The 22,357-nt window shown below is 33.1% G+C and overlaps 1 protein-coding gene across 1 annotated transcript in view; it reads right to left on the bottom strand.

Annotated features, from left to right (window-relative positions):
- Window positions 1–22,357, bottom strand: part of LOC145726089 (protein FAM135A) — a 63,388-nt gene that overhangs the window by 26,441 nt on the left and 14,590 nt on the right. Inside the window, exons 2-7 of the mRNA XM_081975033.1 lie at window positions 14,070–14,174; window positions 13,821–14,006; window positions 6,466–6,723; window positions 6,322–6,351; window positions 673–952; window positions 362–621 (exon numbers count right to left, since the gene is read on the bottom strand). Coding sequence (XP_081831159.1) covers window positions 362–621; window positions 673–952; window positions 6,322–6,351; window positions 6,466–6,723; window positions 13,821–14,006; window positions 14,070–14,146 — 1,091 coding nt within the window. The 5' untranslated portion in view covers window positions 14,147–14,174. The remainder of the gene's footprint in view (window positions 1–361; window positions 622–672; window positions 953–6,321; window positions 6,352–6,465; window positions 6,724–13,820; window positions 14,007–14,069; window positions 14,175–22,357) is intronic.

Here is a 22,357-nt window from a genome sequence, read left to right as displayed (position 1 = left end):
ATCTACCGTTATCTACCGTTTTATGACTGATTATTCTACCGCTATTAAATATTTTGACTTGGCAACACTGATGACAACTTTGGTTAATTAATTTGACGGTTTAGCCGCTAGAAGGCGCAAGAGTTTTTACACTCTGTGTAGACTTTTATACATCAATGAGTAGCTAATGAAATGGGCGTTCCAACGATATGGCAACGCTGGTCAGTTTGATTAATCAGTTGGACCGCTGGAGGGGTAGAGACATTTGACAACGCAGCAAAATCGCCTTCTTGAACTTTTTGAAGGTTGTCTGTCCTTGTCTCGCGCATGCAATTATCTGTGTTTCTCTGTCCGTTACACGGGTTTATATACCAACTAGTACCTCTTAGTTAATTCAGAAACCATCAGATAATTTTGGCATTTGGCTTCGTAGCAACTCAAAGCGGATTTCCTAGTGTTTTGCACCAAGAAAAACAGTTCAGCAAACCGGCGCACTCTCAAGTAGTGATGTTTCTTGCTCAAGAATTGTTGAATAGCAATTTTGCAACTGAAGGTTAGCAGGAAATAGTTCCACAATTTGATGTTTTCCGCGCATATGTCGTCCAAGTTTGAAGATGTTTTGAAGGGGTTCTTTTTCAGTAGCTGTAATTGGATTATATTAAACACAAAACTGGAAATTTAGTTAAAATTCACCTTAGTGTTGTCGTAATCGTTATGCTTAACTATTAAGGTATCATAGTTGTCCGAAACAATTTCTTCGCGTTGCATCAACAACAGCTTGTACTCCTTAATGGTGGTTTTGACGTTATTGCTGGAATCTAGTAAAACGTTGTAGGCTTCTAAGTATACTTGAGGCGATTCGTTAATCCTATTAAAATACTTCTGACTGTTCACTTGAGGGACGGGATCGGTTAACGTGGTGCTATTTCTAGCGGTACGCTTTTTGCTCCAGGATTTCGACGTTTTCGGAGCGCTGAAAGTTAATTTTACTCCAAAACTTGTCGACTCTCATACAATGTGTCCAGGATACGGAGGGCTGCTATGGGGATCTTGAAAACGGTTAGAGATGCAAATTTGGTTAAATGGGAGACAAATTGCGTGATCGTGGCTTTGGATATTTAGAAAACATATCTGTCTTTTCAAACTTTGTGTTCAAATTTTGACACCACTATTCTTTCTGACTGTACCAAATTTTGTAGTGGTTTTTCATGTCGTTGGATAGTGAATTTAAAGAGGATTCCAAAAATGTGCTTAAAACCCTCATTTTCTCACTCCAAGTGGGTTTTACAAGCGATTTTGCCCCTGACTGTCTTGTCAAACTGTGTTTCTGGCAGTTTCAAGTTTGACTCCACTTTTCTTTCTGACTGTACCAAATTTTGTAGTGTTTTTTCAGATTATTGAATAGGAAATTTAATTAATATTCCAAAAATGTGCTTAAAACACTCATTTTCTCACTTCAAGTGGGTTTTACAAGCGATTTTGTCCTTGACTGTCTTTTTAAACTGTGTTTCTGGCAGTTTAAAGTTTGACACCACTTTTCTTTCTGACTGTACCAAATTTTGTAGTGTTTTTTCATGTTATTAGATAGAAAATTTAATGAGGATTCTAAAAATGTGCTTAAAACAGTCATTTTCTCACTTCAAGTGAGTTTTACAAGCGAATTTGTCCTTGACTGTCTTTTTAAACTGTGTTTCTGGCAGTTCAAATTTTGACAACGCTTTTGTCACTGACTGTACCTTATTTTGTAGTGTTTTTTAGGTTATTGGATAGAAAACTTAATGAGGATTTCAAAAATGTGCTTAGAACACTCATTTTTTCACTCCAAGTGGGTTTTACAGGCGATTTTGTCCCTGACTGTCTTGTCAAACTGTGTTTCTGGCAGTTTAAAGTTTGACTCCACTTTTCTTTCTGACTGTACCAAATTTTGTAGTGTTTTTTCAGATTATTGAATAGGAAATTTAATTAATATTCCAAAAATGTGCTTAAAACACTCATTTTCTCACTTCAAGTGGGTTTTACAAGCGATTTTGTCCTTGACTGTCTTTTTAAACTGTGTTTCTGGCAGTTTAAAGTTTGACACCACTTTTCTTTCTGACTGTACCAAATTTTGTAGTGTTTTTTCATGTTATTAGATAGAAAATTTAATGAGGATTCTAAAAATGTGCTTAAAACAGTCATTTTCTCACTTCAAGTGAGTTTTACAAGCGAATTTGTCCTTGACTGTCTTTTTAAACTGTGTTTCTGGCAGTTCAAATTTTGACAACGCTTTTGTCACTGACTGTACCTTATTTTGTAGTGTTTTTTAGGTTATTGGATAGAAAACTTAATGAGGATTTCAAAAATGTGCTTAGAACACTCATTTTTTCACTTCAAGTGGGTTTTACAAGCGATTTTGTCCTTGACTGTCTTTTTAAACTGTGTTTCTGGCAGTTTAAAGTTTGACTCCACTTTTCTTTCTGACTGTACCAAATTTTGTAGTGTTTTTTCAGATTATTGAATAGGAAATTTAATTAATATTCCAAAAATGTGCTTAAAACACTCATTTTCTCACTTCAAGTGGGTTTTACAAGCGATTTTGTCCTTGACTGTCTTTTTAAACTGTGTTTCTGGCAGTTTAAAGTTTGACACCACTTTTCTTTCTGACTGTACCAAATTTTGTAGTGTTTTTTCATGTTATTAGATAGAAAATTTAATGAGGATTCTAAAAATGTGCTTAAAACAGTCATTTTCTCACTTCAAGTGAGTTTTACAAGCGAATTTGTCCTTGACTGTCTTTTTAAACTGTGTTTCTGGCAGTTCAAATTTTGACAACGCTTTTGTCACTGACTGTACCTTATTTTGTAGTGTTTTTTAGGTTATTGGATAGAAAACTTAATGAGGATTTCAAAAATGTGCTTAGAACACTCATTTTTTCACTCCAAGTGGGTTTTACAGGCGATTTTGTCCCTGACTGTCTTTTCAAACTGTGTTTCTGGCAGTTTAAATTTTGACACCGCTTTTCTTTCGGAATGTACCAAATTTTGTAGTGTTTTTTCATGTTATTGGATAGAAAATCTAATGAGGATTTTAGAAATGTGCTTAAAACACTCAATTTCTCACTCCAAGTGGGTTTTAAAAGCAATTTTGTCCCTGACTGTCTTTTGAGACTGTGTTTTTGGCAAATCAAACTTTAACAACGCTTTTCTCACTGACTGTACCAAATTTTGTAGTGTTTTTTCATGTTATTGGATAGGAAATTTAATAAGGACTCCAAAAATGTGCTTAAAACACTTATTTTCTCACCCCAAGTAGATTTTACAAGCGATTTTGACCCTGACTGTCTTTTCAAACTGTGTTTCTGGCAGTTCAAATTTTGACACCACTTTTCTCACTCACTGTACGAAATTTTGTAGTATTTTTTAGGTTATTAGATAGGAAATTTAATGAGGATTTCAAAAATGTTCTTAAAACAATCATTTTCTCACTCCAAGTGGGTTTTACAGGCGATTTTGCCCCTAACTGTTTTTTCAAATTGTGTTTCTGGCAGTTCAAAGTTTGACACCACTTTTCTTTCTGACTGTACCAAATTTTGTAGTGTTTTTTCATGTTATTGGATAGAAAATTTAATGAGGATTCTAGAAATGTGCTTAAAACGCTCAATTTCTCAATCCAAGTGGGTTTTAAAAGCAATTTTGTCCCTGACTGTCTTTTGAGACTGTGTTTTTGGCAAATCAAACTTTGACAACGCTTTTCTCACTGACTGTACCAAATTATGTAGTGTTTTTTAGGTTATTGGATAGGAAATTTAATCACGATTTCAAAAATGTGCCTAAAAATGTAATTTTTTTTTGCTCAATGTGGGTTTGACAAGCAATTTTGTTCCTGACTGTCAAACTCGAGCAACCCATTCCTAACCTAACATTATAAATAGAAATATTACACTGTCACTTCATATTTATGAAACTAGTGCTAAATTCCTAACCAAAATCAACATAAACAAAGGGAGAAATGACAGCTGGAATGCCCGAAACTGTTTTCAAAACTGATCCCCAGAGGGAGTATCTCTTAGCTTGAAACGCCAATACAAAACGTGTTTCTGAGATGACAGTTATTTTGAAAGTGATCACGTGACTGTCTAGCTAAATTATCCTCCAAAAACCACGTGATATCCGTGACTAATGTCAAAATTTGCAAGAATTGCAGTTTAACACAGTTTTCGAAACAAAACGTATTTCTGAGATTTATGACCGTTATTTTGATAGTTGTCAGGTTGTAAATGTAAAGTATAAATTGAAATGAATTTGTTTATATTCCCACAGTGGAGTAGTGAGTAAGTGAATTAAATAGCTATTATCTCTGCTATCTGCCCAACATGTTTCGAGTGTATTAGACACCTATCTTCAGAGGCTTAACAATGGTGACAGTCTGCTGGCTGTCATTCTGCAAGGAAAGATAGCATGACCCATCAAGGTTATACAGTTGTTTCGAGTAAAAAAAATCATAAAAATTAAAAATTTCTAGAGATGGTTGGGTTTTTCTATTCTGGAAGGGAGAAACCCATGACTCATTGTTTTAGAGATTTGAAAGAACCGGTAACTCGGTTATTTTTGGGAGTTCAGGGCGGTTAAACCACTCAAATTAACCGTCTTGAGCTCCTCTTTCCAGTGGTGTTGAGGAAAAAATTTTATCTGATAAATTGCCTACAGGGAGACCAAAACCAGTCAATCACCATAATTTTCATGCACACCCTGTATAATGGAAGCAAAAACGGTTCTGTAAACTTACGGTTCTGAGTTAAGGAGTTGATTAGAAAAATTTTTGATCTCTTGCAAATTTTTCGTAACTTGCACCGCTTTCGAGTTATTTAGGAAAAACTGGTTCTTACAATCAGTTGAAGTTGTGGTTTGAAATTTGAACACCCTGTAACTCATTTATTTTTGGGAGTGGTTCAACCGTCTAAAAGAATCGTTTTAAGCTCCTCTTTTCAGTGGTGAAGAGTAAAAAATTGTATCTTAAAAATTGCGTACAGGGGGACAAAAATAGTGAACCACCATAATTTTCTTGCACACCCTGTATGTTTGAAACAGAAACGGTCTGGCAAACTTACGGTGTTGGATTAATAAGTTGATTAAAAAAATTTTTGATCTCTTGCAAATTTTTCGAAATTTGCACCGTTTTCGAGTTATTTAGGAAAAACTGGTTTGCTTCAACAAATTTATAAATCAGTCAATTTGTGACCTGAAATTTGAACACTGTTTAAAGGACAGTCAGTGACTAAATCGCCTGTAAAACCCACTTTGATTGACCGAATTATGTTTTTAAACACATTTTTGGAATCGTCATTAAATTTCCTATTTAATAACGTGAAAAAACACTACAAAATTTGGTACAGTCAGGGATAAAAATGGTGTTAAAGTTTGAACTGGCCGAAACACAGTTTAAAAAAACAGTCAGGGACAAAATCGACTGTAAATCCCACTTGGAGTGAAAAAATGATACTTTTAAGCACATTGTTGAAATCCTTATTAAATTTTCTATCAAATAACCCAAAAAACACTACAAAGTCTTGTACAGTCAGGGAGAAAAGTGGTGTCAAAATTTGAACTGCCAGAAATACAGTTTAAAAAGACAGTCAGGGGCAAAATCGACTGTAAATCCCACTTTTAGTGAAAAAATGATACTTTTAAGCACATTGTTGAAATCCTTATTAAATTTTCTATCAAATAACCCAAAAAAACACTACAAAGTCTAGTACAGTCAGGGAGAAAAGTGGTGTCAAAATTTGAAATGCCAGAAATACAGTTTGAAAGAACAGTCAAAAGAGACAAAGTCGCCTGTAAAATCCGCTTGGAGTAAAAAAATTACATTTTTAAACAAGTTTTTTAAATCCTCTTTAAATATCTTATTCACTAACCTAAAAATAACATCACTGGGCTATCACGTGTCGCGGCTAAGTTATTCCGTTTGGCCGATAGATGCCGTCAAAGTTGGTCATTTAAATTCGCTCTTTTTTGTAAAAATTTCGAAAACTGTCCAACTGACAAACTTGAAATTCTTAACGTAATACACAGTGTTCTTATAAAATGCACCTTTTGGCTGTAAAAAAATAAAATCTGAAATTTTCTAATCCTTCCTAGAAGAATTTTCTTGGCAAGTTTTGAAAAAAAAAACAAAATTCGGAATAAATAGGGCTTTCAAAATTTGTTTTAAAAATGAAAAAACAAATAAAAATTTGATGTGAAAAAAAAACGTAAATTAAATTATTTTTTTTCAAAATATGTTAAAAATCAATTTGCACTTTTAACAAAATTCCCATAGTAGCCCTCCTTATCCTGGGCACACACTGTATTTGAAATCTCTTACCAGCTCTGAACATAACGCAAGATTCCTTTCCTAAAAAAAAATAATGATATTTTATCAGTCTGAGGGGTGTAATATTAACAAAAACAAATTTTCAGTACATTTTAGATAAATACAGAAAACCTAATGGTGAACTGAGATACGTACTTCATTGATGGTTGTACTAAGGCAGTGAGGGCGGCGTGAATTGTAATCGATACCGCTGATAAATGGAAATAATCGAAGACGACAGGTAAATGATAGTGAAGCCCTTCGATTGGGGAAAAGTTCAGTTGCAACGTTCTGGAAGACACTAGAGTCATGGCGTTGACGGTGGTGTCACTGAACCACAAGTCCAAAATCAGCGAAAAATCGGCTCGGTTCAGTGAATCCCTCAAGTTGTTTGCATCCACTAACATGTGACACCTAAAATAGAAATAAACATCACAAATGAACAATAATTAGGAATTGCTAAATTGTATTTGTGTTCAGTTTTTTAGTCCAGTACGAAATAAATTGTTTATTATGAGTGAAACATTTTATTTACAATCCTAGTAACAAAATTTCTTTCTCTATCCATCAATTCTTGATATGTCCTGCGTTGATCGGAAGATGTTAGGAAAAGCTTATATCCAGGAGTGGGCTGACAAGGAAGAAGACATTAAAGCAGATAATCGAAGGCAGACAGTCGGAAAACTCCGTCTCGTACCACACCATGTAGTCGTCCCGAATTCTGCTGAATCTAATCTATCTATTTAATTTTCTTTTTGTCATTTAGTTTTAACCGTTATTTAGTTTGTTTAGTTAATTTAGCATACACTTTTTTGGAACAGACACATTGAGAAAACTGTCAGTAGACCTTTTAGAGACTTTAACTTCCTCTTTTATGATATAATGTCTGAATAGGGAGTGGGTCTCCTCTCTCAACAACAAAGAACAACTGTTCTATATACTTCTTCCAAGTTTCTCTAAAATTTCTTTAAGCACAATCAGCTGTCCTGCATTATTTACAAGTTAACTACAGTACTACTAACACTACAAAAATTTTAAATTACCCTCTGGAGTTTCTGACTGAAGATATATAGGAATTTTTTTTAGAAACTAACGCGGTAGTGCTAATTTTCACTTATAACTGATCTATAAAGCTATTTCCGTTGGTTTGATTATAATTGGAAATCAAAGGGACCAACAAAAAAACTACTGACTCAATTATTCAACATTCCGGAAATGTCTGGATGAATTTCCGCCAGATTAACGGTTCCAGAATTCTGTGACATCCGCAATAAGACCGGATTAATTGGGATATTAGGGGCCGTGAGGTGGACCACCCTATTTGCATTTCCAGACTGGCAAATAGATGAAAGTGGGGTTAGGATTAGACGCTTCCAGATTACGGATTTTAGCGGTCGACTGCATCCAGAGAAGCTAAATACAGTTTTCCGGGTACATGTACAGGGTGTCTCAATGCAATGCTATTTTCGCGAAACTGTGCTCGATTTTTGTGAAGGGATAGTCGTACTTTACACAGCTGCCCTAGTGTCTGAGCTACCGGGTGATTTTGAAAATATGACAATTTGGAACTCTCCTGGTATTTTATTTATCATTAACGAAGCAGAAAAGCTACAAATCCAAATATTTAAATCGTTTTTCTTTTCTGGAGCAAATCGTTTTTATGATATGAACCAAACATATTTTTTTTTTAAATGGGACACTCTGTATAAATATCTCTAAAACTGTAAGCACTATAAAGCAAAAATTAAAAAATATATAAAACTGTAACCCCCTGTATTTCTTTAACGAAGCTTTTCTCGAATATGTTTATAATGCAAATCGCTCTCTGAAGCTTCCGCCATGGAAACTGGACCACCCTGTATATGCAGATTTGAAATAAGCTAAAAGTTATGTTTTTAAAAATTTATAACAAAATTGAGTTAAATTGAAAAACAACGTAAAAATTCGCCTTTTACACTTTTTTTATATTTTTATTTGTGATATCAAGCCCTCTAGTGGCCGCATTTGTTTTTACGTTCCATGGAACATTTTAGGGAGTATCTCCCTTAGGAGACCCTTTAGGGTAAAAGTACCCTAATGTAGTACCCTCTTGTAGAGCGTAAAATTCCCTACAATTTTCTCTTTCAACACTTTTCTGATATTTTCCCAAATAACCGAGTTACGCTTGGTTAAACTTGTTTAGGGTCTTTAAAAACACTTGATACAGTTTTTAAGGAATATCTCCCTGACAAGGCCCTTTAGGGCAAAAGTGTCCTAACGCATTCTGGTAAAGGGTAAAATTTCCTATAACTTTCCTCTTTTACATTTTTTTCATATTTTTCCAAATAACCGAGTTACGCTTAGCTGAACTTGGAGGTTTCCCATTATTTTTTTAAGAATTACCAAAAAAAAATTAAACTTTATGTTCGACCCGGTTTTGACAATGGTTATGACTTTTAACCATTTTTTTTTAAGATCATGTGACATTTCCGCCATTTTGACATGTTTTAATTGTTTTATTCACATAAGGTCACGTGATTTTTTTTCCTGCCATTGTGCTGAATATGTTTTACTTTTCTGTTCTGTGAAAGTCAACTGACACACGCACACACAATTCCACCATTTTGACCTTTTTTTTGGTGAAGTGTCACGTGACTTTTAGCGGCAATTTTGACATTTATTTTATGAAAAAAGTCACGTGACTTTACCCAACTATTTTTTCCACGTGTTTTTTAGGTCACGTGCCACGTTTCGCCAAATTTACGTGTTATAAAATGTTTCATACGCTCTTTCATTCAATCGTGAATAACAATCTTATTTGACACATAATGATGGATTTTTATATGTCGATGGATATGGAATGAAATGGACTTTCCAACGGTATGGCAACACTGGTTGGTTGATTTATTGATAGGGCCGTTAGGGGGCGTCAAAGTTGATGAACTTACTTTCCATCTTTTTTAGTGCAGTGTTTCATTCAATGGTAAATAACTCGCTTATTTGGTACACACTATATAAATTTTTGTACGTCAATAGATAGCCAATGAAATGGACTTTCTAAAGATGTGACAACACTGGTTGGTTGATTTATTGATTTGGCCGTTAGAGGGCGTCAAAATTGATAAACTTACTTTCCATCTTTTTTAGTGCAGTGTTTCATTCAATGGTAAAGAACTCCCTTATTTAGTACACACTATATAAATTTTTGTACGTCAATAGATAGCTAATGAAATGGGCTTTCTAAAGATATGACAACACTGGTCGGTTGATTTATTGATTTGGCCGTTAGAGGGCGTCAAAATTGATAAACTTACTTTCCATCTTTTTTAGTGCAGTGTTTCATTCAATGGTAAATAACTCGCTTATTTGGTACACACTATATAAATTTTTGTACGTCAATAGATAGCCAATGAAATGGGCTTTCTAAAGATATGACAACACTGGTTGGTTGATTTATTGATAGGGCCGTTAGGGGGCGTCAAAGTTGATGAACTTACTTTCCACCTTTTTTAGTGCAGTGTTTCATTCAATGGTAAATAACTCCCTTATTTAGTACACACTATATAAATTTTTGTACGTCAATAGATAGCCAATGAAATGGGCTTTCTAAATATATGACAACACTGGTCGGTTGATTTATTGATTTGGCCGTTAGAGGGCGTCAAAATTGATAAACTTACTTTCCATCTTTTTTAGTGCAGTGTTTCATTCAATGGTAAATAACTCGCTTATTTGGTACACACTATATAAATTTTTGTACGTCAATAGATAGCCAATGAAATGGGCTTTCTAAATATATGACAACACTGGTCGGTTGATTTATTGATTTGGCCGTTAGAGGGCGTCAAAATTGATAAACTTACTTTCCATCTTTTTTAGTGCAGTGTTTCATTCAATGGTAAATAACTCGCTTATTTGGTACACACTATATAAATTTTTGTACGTCAATAGATAGCCAATGAAATGGGCTTTCCAAAGATATGACAACACTGGTCGGTTGATTTATTGATTTGGCCGTTAGAGGGCGTCAAAATTGATAAACTTACTTTCCATCTTTTTTAGTGCAGTGTTTCATTCAATGGTAAATAACTCGCTTATTTGGTACACACTATATAAATTTTTGTACGTCAATAGATAGCCAATGAAATGGGCTTTCTAAATATATGACAACACTGGTCGGTTGATTTATTGATTTGGCCGTTAGAGGGCGTCAAAATTGATAAACTTACTTTCCATCTTTTTTAGTGCAGTGTTTCATTCAATGGTAAATAACTCGCTTATTTGGTACACACTATATAAATTTTTGTACGTCAATAGATAGCCAATGAAATGGGCTTTCTAAATATATGACAACACTGGTCGGTTGATTTATTGATTTGGCCGTTAGAGGGCGTCAAAATTGATAAACTTACTTTCCATCTTTTTTAGTGCAGTGTTTCATTCAATGGTAAATAACTCGCTTATTTGGTACACACTATATAAATTTTTGTACGTCAATAGATAGCCAATGAAATTGGCTTTCTAAAGATGTGACAACACTGGTCGGTTGATTTATTGATTTGGCTGTTAGAGGGCGTCAAAATTGATAAACTTACTTTCCATCTTTTTTAGTGCAGTGTTTCATTCAATGGTAAATAACTCGCTTATTTGGTACACACTATATAAATTTTTGTACGTCAATAGATAGCCAATGAAATTGGCTTTCTAAAGATGTGACAACACTGGTCGGTTGATTTATTGATTTGGCTGTTAGAGGGCGTCAAAATTGATAAACTTACTTTCCATCTTTTTTAGTGCAGTGTTTCATTCAATGGTAAATAACTCGGTTATTTGGTACACACTACATAAATTTTTGTACGTCAATAGATAGCCAATGAAATGGACTTTCTAAAGATATGATAACACTGGTCGGTTGATTTATTGATATGGCCGTTAGAGGGCGTCAAAATTGATGAACTTACTTTCCATCTTTTTTAATGCAGTGTTTAATTCAACCGTAAATAACTCGCTTATTTGGTACACACTATATAAATTTTTGTACGTCAATAAATAGCCAATGAAATGGGCTTTCTAAAGATATGACAACACTGGTTGATAGGTTAAATCGTTTAGCCGCCAGAGGAGTTCAAACTTAACTAATTTTTCTCTCAACAGGGCCACAGACGTTATTGTTCTTAAAACTCGGAAATTGACTCATTTCCTACTTGAATTCGGAAGTTAGTTGCAATATTGTCAAGTTTTACTAATTTGGTTCAAAGTGTGTTTGCAATGTTGCCAAGTTATCAAATTCGACTAATTTTCAGGTCGAAGAGTGTTTGCAATGTTGCCAAACTGACAATTCCACCAATTTGGTTTAAAGTAGAGTTGGGCAAATCTGGAAATTTGTGGTATTGTACGTATTTGACATTGACAATATTGACATTTGATATCCTGTCAAACTGTCAATGTTGTCAATTCAATATTTATTGTTGTCTTCGTTTTTGTGCCTAACTGACAAATTCTTCTAATTTAGTTGAACTGACAAATTCGACTAAACTGGTTCAAAGTGTAGTTGTAATGTTACTAAAATTAAACTGACAAATTTCGCTAATTTGGTTTGAATTATTGGAATGTTGCCAAACTGACAAATTCTACTTTATTTGGTTCAAAGTGTGTGTGCAATGTTGCCAAACTAAAAAATGTTGTCGAATTTGGTTCGAAGAGTGTTTGCAATGGTGCCAAACTGATAAATTCTACTATTTTGGTTTGAAGTGTGTGCAATGTTGCCAAACTGAGAAATGTTGTCCAATTTGATTTGAAAAATGTTTGCAATGATGCTAAACTGATAAATTCTAATTATTTGGTTAGAAGTGTGTTTGCATTGCTGATAAATGACATTTTCTATCAAGTTGGATTCAAAGTGTATTTGCAATGTTGCCTAACTGAAAAATTCGACTAAACTGGTTCAAAGTGTAGTTGTAATGTTACTAAAATTAAACTGACAAATTTGGCTAATTTGGTTTGAAGTATCATTGGAATGTTGCCAAACTGACAAATTCTACTTATTTGCTTCAAAGTGTGTTTGCAATGTTGCTAAATAGACAAATTCTACTATTTTGGTTTGAAGAATGTGGGCAATGTTGCCAAACTGATAAATTTTTTTCGAATTTGTTTCGAAGAGTGTTTGCATTGTTGATAAATTGACATTTTCTACCAAGTTGGTTCCAAAGGGTATTTGCAATGTGGCCTAACTGAAAAATTCTTCTAATTTAGTTGAAATGTGTTTGCAATGTTGCCTAACTGACAAATTTGACTAAACTAGTTCAAAGTGTGGTTGTAATGTTACCAAACTGACAAATTTGGCTAATTTGGTTTAAAGTATCATTAGAATGTTGCCAAACTGGCAAATTCTACTTATTTGGTTCAAAGTGTGTTTGCAATGTTGCTAAATAGACAAATTGTACTATTTTGATATGAAGAGTGTGTGCAATGTTGCCAAATTGAGAAATTTTGTCGAATTTGGTTCGATGAGTGTTTGCAATGATGCTAAACTGATAAATTCTAAATATTTGGTTAGAAGTGTTTCCATAGTTGATAAATTACATTTTCTACCAAGTTGGTTCCAAAGTGTATTTGCAATGTTGCCTAACTGAAAAATTCTTCTAATTTAGTTGAAATGTGTTTGCAATGTTGCCTAACTGACAAATTTGACTAATTTGGTTCAAAGTGTGGTTGCAATGTTGCCAAACTGACAAATTTAACTAATTTGGTTTAAAGTATCATTGGAATGTTGCCAAACTGACAAATTCTACTTGTTTGGTTCAAAGTGTGTTTGCAATGTTGCTAAATAGACAAATTCTACTATTTTGCTTTGAAAAGTGTGTGCAATGTTTGCCAAACTAAAAAATGTTGTTGAATTTGATTCGAAGAGTGTTTGCAATGGTGCCAAACTGATAAATTCTACTATTTTGGTTTGAAGAGTGTGGGCAATGTTGTCAAACTGAGAAATGTTGTCCAATTTGATTTGAAGAGTGTTTGCAATGATGCTAAACTGATAAATTCTAATTATTTGGTTAGAAGAGTTTTTACATTGCTGATAAATGACATTTTCTACCAAGTTGGTTCCAAAGTGTATTTGCAATGATGCCAAACTAAGAAATTCTTCTAATTTAGTTGAAATGCGTTTGCAATGTTGCCTAACTGACAAATTCGACTAATTTGGTTCAAAGTGTGGTCGCAAAGTTACCAAACTGAAAAATTTGCTAAATAGACGCATTATACTATTTTGGTTTGAAGAGTGTGTGCAATGTTGCCAAACTGAGAAATTTTGTCATCATCTTGCAATCCTTTCAAGTCTCATAAGACAGTTTGAAAGACACTGGTGACGTTTTGGTGTTTCTGAGCTGCAAGAAACTGCTTTTTAAAGATCAGAAGATAGTTTTGGAACCACTTTACATATTTTTTTGAAGGTAATTTTGAAAGGTAATTTGTAATACCTATTCGAAAACCAGTTGGTTTAGCAGTTAAAAGAAGAAATAAAATCGTCTACTGACCTGAATAAAACAACATCCTTTAACGTAATCTCCTCATTCCTGTAAAGGATCTTAAAAGGTTTGCAAGCTCCATAATTTCCAATTACAGTGGCCGATCCAAGACCAGTGGTCACTTCCGGAGTGGCTACCTCAACTTCAGCACCCAATTTGGCCGAAACGCGCAGGGAAGAGCGCACTTGATAAATTCTATCCACAAAAAAAAAAGAAAAAACGAGTTTCGGATACAATTACGGCATCGTTAGGACTTACCCGCGTTGAAACAGGTCGACATTGTAGAATTTGTATAGTTCGACTGAAAACTCGACGGTCGACTGCAGTTCGGTCATACTACACGACAAAACCGCAACTACATCCCTGGAAGAAAAGGTAAAAAAAAAATAAATTACGGGAAGCTTGAGGGAAATAGAAGAAAAAGGAAAAATTGGTCGGTTCCACCTTGGAAAAGTCGAATCGACAGTTTATGCAATATTAAACGGTCGACCCGGTTTCTGGATGTTAAAGTGCGGACTGTACCTGGATATTTTTTGGGGTAAGCGGTCTTTTGAAATGGAATTGAATTTAATAACCCATGACTTGCGCGATTTTGGCATGCGAACTTCGATATACAGGGTGGTCCAGTTTTAAGTGTCAATAATTCACCATTTGATAGCTAATCAAAAAATAAGTTGACTTGCATTGTGTCATTTTTCTGAAAAACGTTTCCTAAGGAAGATACAGTCCTCCAAATTTCAATTTAAAAAATCGTTTTATAGTTTAAAACTGAACATTCAAGACTTGTGAAAGTCCAAATTTGTACTGAATAGTCTAAAAACTTGCTTTTTACTATTAGGAATTCTATTATGATTCGCTTTCTCAGACTGTCATCCTGGTTGAGTGTCTGAAACTGGCATTCAAAAACTAAAAAAAGTCCGGAAATCAAGACAAAGATTGTATTGTGCATGAAACTCATTTTTTACTACTAAAAATAGTATAAAAGTTGACTTTTAATGCTAGAACTGACTTTACTAGGACTAAAGAGAGTCCAAAAGTACATTTTCAAGACTTTAATTGGTGTACAACTGAATTTTCTTTACTGGACAACAAGTCTATAAGTAAATTAAATTTTCGGACTATTTTATTTCTAAAAATTAGTTCTCAAGACTATTATTGTAGCATTTGGTACCAAAATTTTTTACTTTTATTACTGAAGAAACTTGACTTTTGGAAATAGTCTTAAACTCGATTTTTCAGTCTTAAAAAGCACTAAAAACAGTCTGAATTTCTTAGAGGTGCTACAATTTATTGCACCTATGAGTGTAGAAGTCAATTTAATAGTGAAGAAGCTTGAAATAACATTTTCAAGACTATGGTCATTGGACACACTGGCTTTTAGGCCTGATAAGTCAAAAACTTTGTAAAGATAGTCTTGAAACTCGATTTGAGGCATTGAAAACAGCCTTAAAACACTAAAAACAGTCTAGTTTATTAAGAAATACCCGAATTTTTAGCACTGAGGTGTCTAGAAGTCGATTTAATAGTGACAAAGCTTGGAATGCCATTTTAAGTCTATGAAGAATGTAAAAATTGTGTTTTAGGTTTGCTATGTCAATAACTTGGTGAAGATAGTCTTGAAACTCGATTTTCCAAGCTGAAAGCAGTTTTGAAGCACTAAAAATAGTCCAGAAGTCGAAGAAAATGAAAAGCAAAGTAAAAAGCACGAAAAGTTCGTTTTCAAGACAATTTTCATGAATCTAATGTCAATGTCCTGCATCTAAGACTATTTTCAGAACTAAAATATTGAAATTTGTCTTCAAATTATGAAAACTTACTTCAAATGCAAATTTTAAGCTTCTGATGTCACTTTTCATTAGTTCAGTCACATTTTGGAGTTCAAGTCAATTTTTAAGGTTTAAATGTATGAATTTGTAATAACAAGTTCTTGAAAAAGTAGTTTTTATGTCTACAAGTCAATTTTTAGTATTTAAGTCTCTCGATTTGCATGAAAACTGGTTACAAACACAATTTTTAAGCTTTTGAAATTTTTATCTTTTCTAATTCAATTTTCAAAAGTCTTTTAGTTTGTCTGGAAACTATAAAAACAGGCTACAATAATATTTTTTAAACTTCTTAAGTGAATTTTCCGTTTCCAAGACAATTTTTAAGTTGGATTGGGTTAGTTTTGGGTCTTTGACCGTAATAACGTGTAATAGAGTGCTTGTTCCAAATTTGATCAATATTGCTCCAACGGTCTGACAGTTATGATAAAAAAAACTATTTTTTAAACAGAAATTTGAAGGACTGTGTTTTCTTTAAGAAACACTTTTCAGGAAAATGAGATAATGAATGTCAACTTATTTTTTAATTGGCTATGGATGGGTGAATTATTGACATTTAAAACTAGACCACCCTGTATTGTAAGTAATAAATGTGTTCAATAAGGCCAAAAGACATTATTTTACCTTATTAAACCACCCTCAGAGGGAGAGACCACCCAGGTTGTTTCATAACATATGCGCAGGACTTCAAGTTATGGTAGTTCGTCCAAAAATTTTTTTTGTATTTTAGAGATACGGAATGTTGAAATTTGACAAAATGTTTTGCTAATACCTCTGAAACCTTTTATAGCCTAGAAAACAGATTTTTTCTACGACTGTTTAATAATATACTTATTACTCACTAGTTTTGTATCAAAAAGAGTTAATGAAGGAAGTTGTAGCAAATTTTATTCTCTACAAGATTACGTTTGTCATTAAGGCCTTCCTCGAAGAGTTACAAGTCAAAAAGTGATAGAATGTGATTTTTTAAGGGAGCATAGCTCCGTTATCTAAGGAGCTATCAAAAGAGGTTAATGAAGAAAGTTATAGCAAATTTCTTGCTCTACATGATTACATTTAGGTGTTTTGTCCTTAAGGTTTTCCTCAAAGAGTTACAGGTCAAAAACCCATTTTTCAACTAGATTGATTTTTCAAGTGAGCGTGGCTCCGTATTTTTTTCTTTTAAATTTGTACAGTCAGTGAGAAAAGTGGTGTCAAAGTGCCAAAAACACAGTTTTAAAGTTCTTTGGTATAAATATGCATTGGAACCTTTATGGAACAAAATAAAAATTTGCTAAAATTGCACTTTTGACAAAAATTTAATTTTTGGTTTCATTTTTTTTGAAAAGGAATAATTTTAAAATGCTTTTTTTTGTGCTTATTTTACCTAATTTAAGGTTCTTTGGTATAAATGTGCTCTTTGCTGTGAACTGGAACCTTTATGGAGCAAAATAAAAATTTTGTAAAATTGCACTTTTGGCAAAAATTGAATTTTTTGACTTTTTGAAAAATTGTAGCTCCTTTATTTAAATTCGGAGGAAATTCGTTCCAACGCCATTTGAAAAAGCATAAAAAATACTAAAAAATGAGTTAAAAAATGGCCTCTCTAGCTACTCATGTTACCGAGATATTAAATTTCAAAAAGTACGTTAAAAACAGCTCTAATACCCCCCCATTGTTTCAATTTTTTTGAAAAATGAAAAGTTTTAAAGTGTTTTTTTGTGCTTATTCTACTGAATTTAAGGTTCTTTGGTATAAATATGCCCTTTGCTGTGCATTGGAACCTTTATGAAGCAAAATAAAAATTTGGTAAAATTGCACTTTTGTCAAAAATTTAATTTTCATACTTTTTGAAAAATCGTATCTCTTTTATTTAAATTCGCAGGGAATTCATTCCAACGCTATTTGAAAAAGCATAAAAAATACTACAAAATGAGTTGAAAATGGCCTCTCTAGCTCCTCATGTTACCGAGATATTGAATTTCAAAAAGTACGTTAAAAACACCTCTAATACCCCCCCATTGTTTCAATTTTTTTGAAAAGTGAATAATTTTAAAGTGTTTTTTTTGTGCTTATTTTACCTAATTTAAGGTTCTCTTTGGTATAAATATTTCTCTTTGCTGTGCATTGGAACCTTTATGAAGCAAAATAAAAATTTGGTAAAATTGCACTTTTGGCAAAAATTGAATTTTCATACTTTTTGAAAAATCGTAGCTCCTTCATTTAAATTCGCAGGAAATTCGTTCCAACGCCATTTGAAAAAGCATAAAAAATACTAAAAAATCAGTTGAAAATGGCCTCTCTAGCTCGTCATGTTACCGAGATATTGAATTTCATAAAGTACGTTAAAAACACCTCTAATACCTGATTTTTGGAACTTCTGAACACAGTTTTGACAGTCGGGGACAAAATTGTCTGTAAAACTCACTTGGAGTACGAAAATGACTGTTTTAAGCACATTTTTGGAATCCTCATTAAATTTGCTATCCACTAACTTAAAGAACACTACAAAGTTTGGTACAGTGAGGGAAAAAAGCGGTGTCAAAGTTTGAACTGCCAGAATGATAGCTTGAAAGGACAGTCAGGGACAAAATCGCCTGTAAAACACACTTGGAGTATGAAAATGATTGTTTTAAGCACATTTTTGGAATCTTCATTTAATTTTCCATCCAATAACCTCAAAAAAATACTACAAAATTTGGTACAGTCAGAGATAAAAGTGGTGTCAAAATTTGAACTGCCAGAAACACAGTTTGAAAGGACAGTCAGGGACAAAATTGCCTGTAAAACCCACTTAAAGTAAGAAAATTACTGTTTTAAGCACATTTTTGGAATTCCCATTAAATTTCCTATGCAATAACCTAAAAAAACACTACAAAATTTGGTACAGTCAGTAATAAAAGTGGTGTCAAAATTTGAACTGCCAAAAACACAGCTGAAAGGACAGTCAAGAACAAAATCGCCTGTAAAAGCCACTTTGATTTAGAAATTTACTGTTTTAAGTGTATTTTTAGAATACCCATTAAATTGTCTATCCTGTAACTTGAAAAAACAATACAAACTTTAGTACAGTCAGGGAAAAAGCGTTGTCAACGTTTGAACTGTCAGAAGCAGAGTTTGAAAGGAGAGTCAGGAACAAAATCGCTGGTAAAAGCCACTTGGAGTGAGAAATTGACTGTTTTGAGCACATTTTTGGAATCCTCATTAAATTTCCAAACCAATAACACACTACAGAATTTATTACAATCAGGGAGAAAAGCGGTGTCAAAATTTGAACAGGAGCAATCGAAAGGAGTTAAAAAAGTTGTAATAAATTACTCTGAAAGAGCAACGATCATTGAGTTGGGTATTCATAAACTCCTATTTTACTTTAAAGTTAAGTAATCCACTTTCTTCAATTTTTAAAATTTTTTAAAGCCAATTTATAGCTAGTAAATTGCTGACACCTAAATATCCTTAATCGCTTCCTTGTCTCTAAAAACTTGAAAAGTGGCTTCTAAAGGGGCTAAAAAAACGATTTTCTTGTAAATCGCTGATCGAGTCCCGTTTGCAAAAGTGTGTCAACCGCATTTTGAGGCATTTTAAAGTGGCGAACGCGGTAATTGATTTTTATTGTGCGATTTGCATCGGGTAACTCAAAGCTACGTTCGTGTTATTAAATAACAGTTTGTTTAATGCTAACTTTCGTGCCGATTCAATCTGATACGGTCTTTGGAAAAGTGCCATTTTTTACTTCAGTGCTTATCGGATTATAAACAAAAATAAATATTTAATGAACTGCCAAGCATTTTCAGTTTAATGGATTTACTTACAATGTATTAAAATCACAATTTATATAGAGTGGTTCAGTCCAGTTATTAAGTCATTTTCCTGAAAAACGTTTCCTAAGAAAGATACAGTCTGTCAAATTTCAGTTAAAAAATCGTGACAGTTTAAATTAAACTTTTAAACACCCTGTATGTAAATTGTACGTATGGTTAGCACAAAGAATAAATTGCAGCAATTTTAATTTAATTTTTATACAGGGTGTCCTGAAATGAAATCGCAAAAAAGTGTAACAGCAAATTTCAACGTGTAAAGTGATTACAAAAAGACCCCTTATTTCACCGAATTTAAGGTCCTTTGGTATGAAAATGCCAACTTTTTGCAAATATTGCATTTTTCAAATTTTTTGAATGATTGTTACTTTTTTATTTGAACTCTTACAGATTTCACTAATTTTAGATTAGATTAAAAAAACTACAAAATGAGCCAAAACTGGCCTCTCTAGCTCTTCATGTTACCGAGATATTGAATTTTAAAAAGTAGTAAAAAAAGACCCCTAATACCCCCCCAATTCTTCCAATTTTTTTGGAAAAAAATAATAAATAAATTGCTTTTTTTGTACCTATTTCACCTAATTTAAGGTCCTTTGGTATAAATATGCCCTTTGCTGTGCATTGGAACCATACTGGAACAAAATGAGAAATTGCCAATTTTGCATTTTTTGCAAAAATGGTATTTTTCCAATTTTTTTAATAATTGTAACATTTTTATTTGAACTCTTACAGATATCACTAAAACGCTATTAGAAAATAGATTAAAAAAACTACAAAATGAGCCAAAACTGGCCTCCCTCTCTAGCTCTTCATGTTACCGAGATATTGAATTTTAAAAAGTAGTAAAAAAAGACCCCTAATACCCCCCAATTCTTACAATTTTTTTGAAAAAAAAAAAAAATAATAAATTGCTTTTTTTGTACCTATTTCACCTAATTTAAGGTCCTTTGGTATAAATATGCCCTTTGCTGTGCATTGGAACCATCCTGGAACAAAATGAGAAATTGCCAATTTTGCATTTTTTGCAAAAATGGTATTTTTCCAATTTTTTTAATAATTGTAACATTTTTATTTGAACTCTTACAGATATCACTAAAACGCTATTAGAAAATAGATTAAAAAAACTACAAAATGAGCCAAAACTGGCCTCCCTCTCTAGCTCTTCATGTTACCGAGATATTGAATTTTAAAAAGTAGTAAAAAAAGACCCCTAATACCCCCCCAATTCTTCCAATTTTTTTGGAAAAAAAAAATAAATAAATTGCTTTTTTTGTACCTATTTCACCTAATTTAAGGTCCTTTGGTATAAATATGCCCTTTGCTGTGCATTGGAACCATCCTGGAACAAAATGAGAAATTGCCAAAATTGAATTTTTTGCAAAAATGGCATTTTTCCAATTTTTTTAATAATTGTAACATTTTTATTTGAACTCTTACAAATTTCACTAAAACGCCATTAGAAAAAGGATTAAAAAAACTACAAAATGAGCCAAAACTGGCCTCTCTAGCTCTTCATGTTACCGAGATATTGAATTTTAAAAAGTAGTAAAAAAAGACCCCTAATACCCCCCCAATTCTTCCAATTTTTTTGAAAAAAAAAAAATAGTAAATTGCTTTTTTTGTACCTATTTCACCTAATTTAAGGTCCTTTGGTATAAATATGCCCTTTGCTGTGCATTGGAACCATCCTGGAGCAAAATGAAAAATTTCCAAAATTACACTTTTTGCAAAAGTATCATTTTTCCAAATTTTTTGAATTATTGTAACTTTTTTATTTGAACTCTTACAGATTTCACTAAAACGCCATTAGAAAATTGATTAAAAAAACTACAAAATGACCCAAAACTGACCTCTCTAGCTCTTCATGTTACCGAGATTTTGAATTTTAAAAACTAATAAAAAAAGATCCTCTGGCATAAATATGCCCTGCATTGGAACCTTCTTGAAGCAAAATAAAAAATTGCCATTTTTGCAAAAATGTTTTTTTTTTTTTCAAACTGATATTTTTTGAAAGACTATATTTTCCATACGAAGCACTTCAGGAAAATGACATAATCTACATGTCAACTTATTGACATTTAGAACTGGACCACTCTGTATACAAGGTGTGTAAAACTACTTTGTTCCTTCCTTGTTTGGTCTCATTTACACACGGTAATGAAGAAATGTAAATGACGAAGTCATTTTGTTAGTATTGTAGCAAAAATTTGTATACGGCCTGGTTTGTCCTAGGAAGCAAAATCTGAGGCCCTGATAATAGCACTGCTATAGTGTCGAAACGTTGGCAGTTGATAAAGAAAATTAAGAGAGATTCACTTTTTCTAGCATTCAAATTATCATTTTAATGGTCTTATAGAACTATAAATCACAAAACGCTATAAAATTCCGTCCAAAAATTTACTTATTTTAGACTTTTTCTACCAAACGTTCAGTTGTGCAATTCTCTTTCCATTATCCATGTTATGTCCTTTGCCACCGGAAAGTTCCACGTATCTATCTAGGGCAGACACTCTAAATTATTTGTTTTACGCTTTTCGATCCGGAAAGTTAATAAAACTCAATGTGGCCGTAAAATTTTATTTGAACGTCCGTAAAACCCAGGTAGAACCGAGGAAATCCCGACGTGTCCATAAACTGTACGGTTAAAGTAAAATCATGAATTGTCCATTAGTAATGTCCGTTGGACAGATTTAGTGATGTCCGACTGCGACTTGTGAGGGTTAAGGAGAACGAATGTTTGTAGAAGTAGTTGTTTGTTGACTGCAGCTTATTTTATAGGTTTATTGTATTATAGTTTATCTACAAAAGTCTGGAGAAATTGCTTTTTTGAGGTCTATGGAACTTATGTGAAATAGTCCTAGAGGTTTCTGACAATTTAAAACAACTCTGGGAAGGTGTAAGACACTTGTAGTGGCATCTGGCACTT

Source organism: Ips typographus, linkage group LG3 (genome assembly GCF_016097725.1).
Source record: "Ips typographus isolate SLU linkage group LG3, UJ_Ityp_2.0, whole genome shotgun sequence".
Lineage (NCBI taxonomy): Eukaryota > Metazoa > Arthropoda > Insecta > Coleoptera > Curculionidae > Ips > Ips typographus.
Note: the sequence above shows the minus strand (reverse complement) of the source record. Positions and strands in the feature narration are given on the sequence as shown.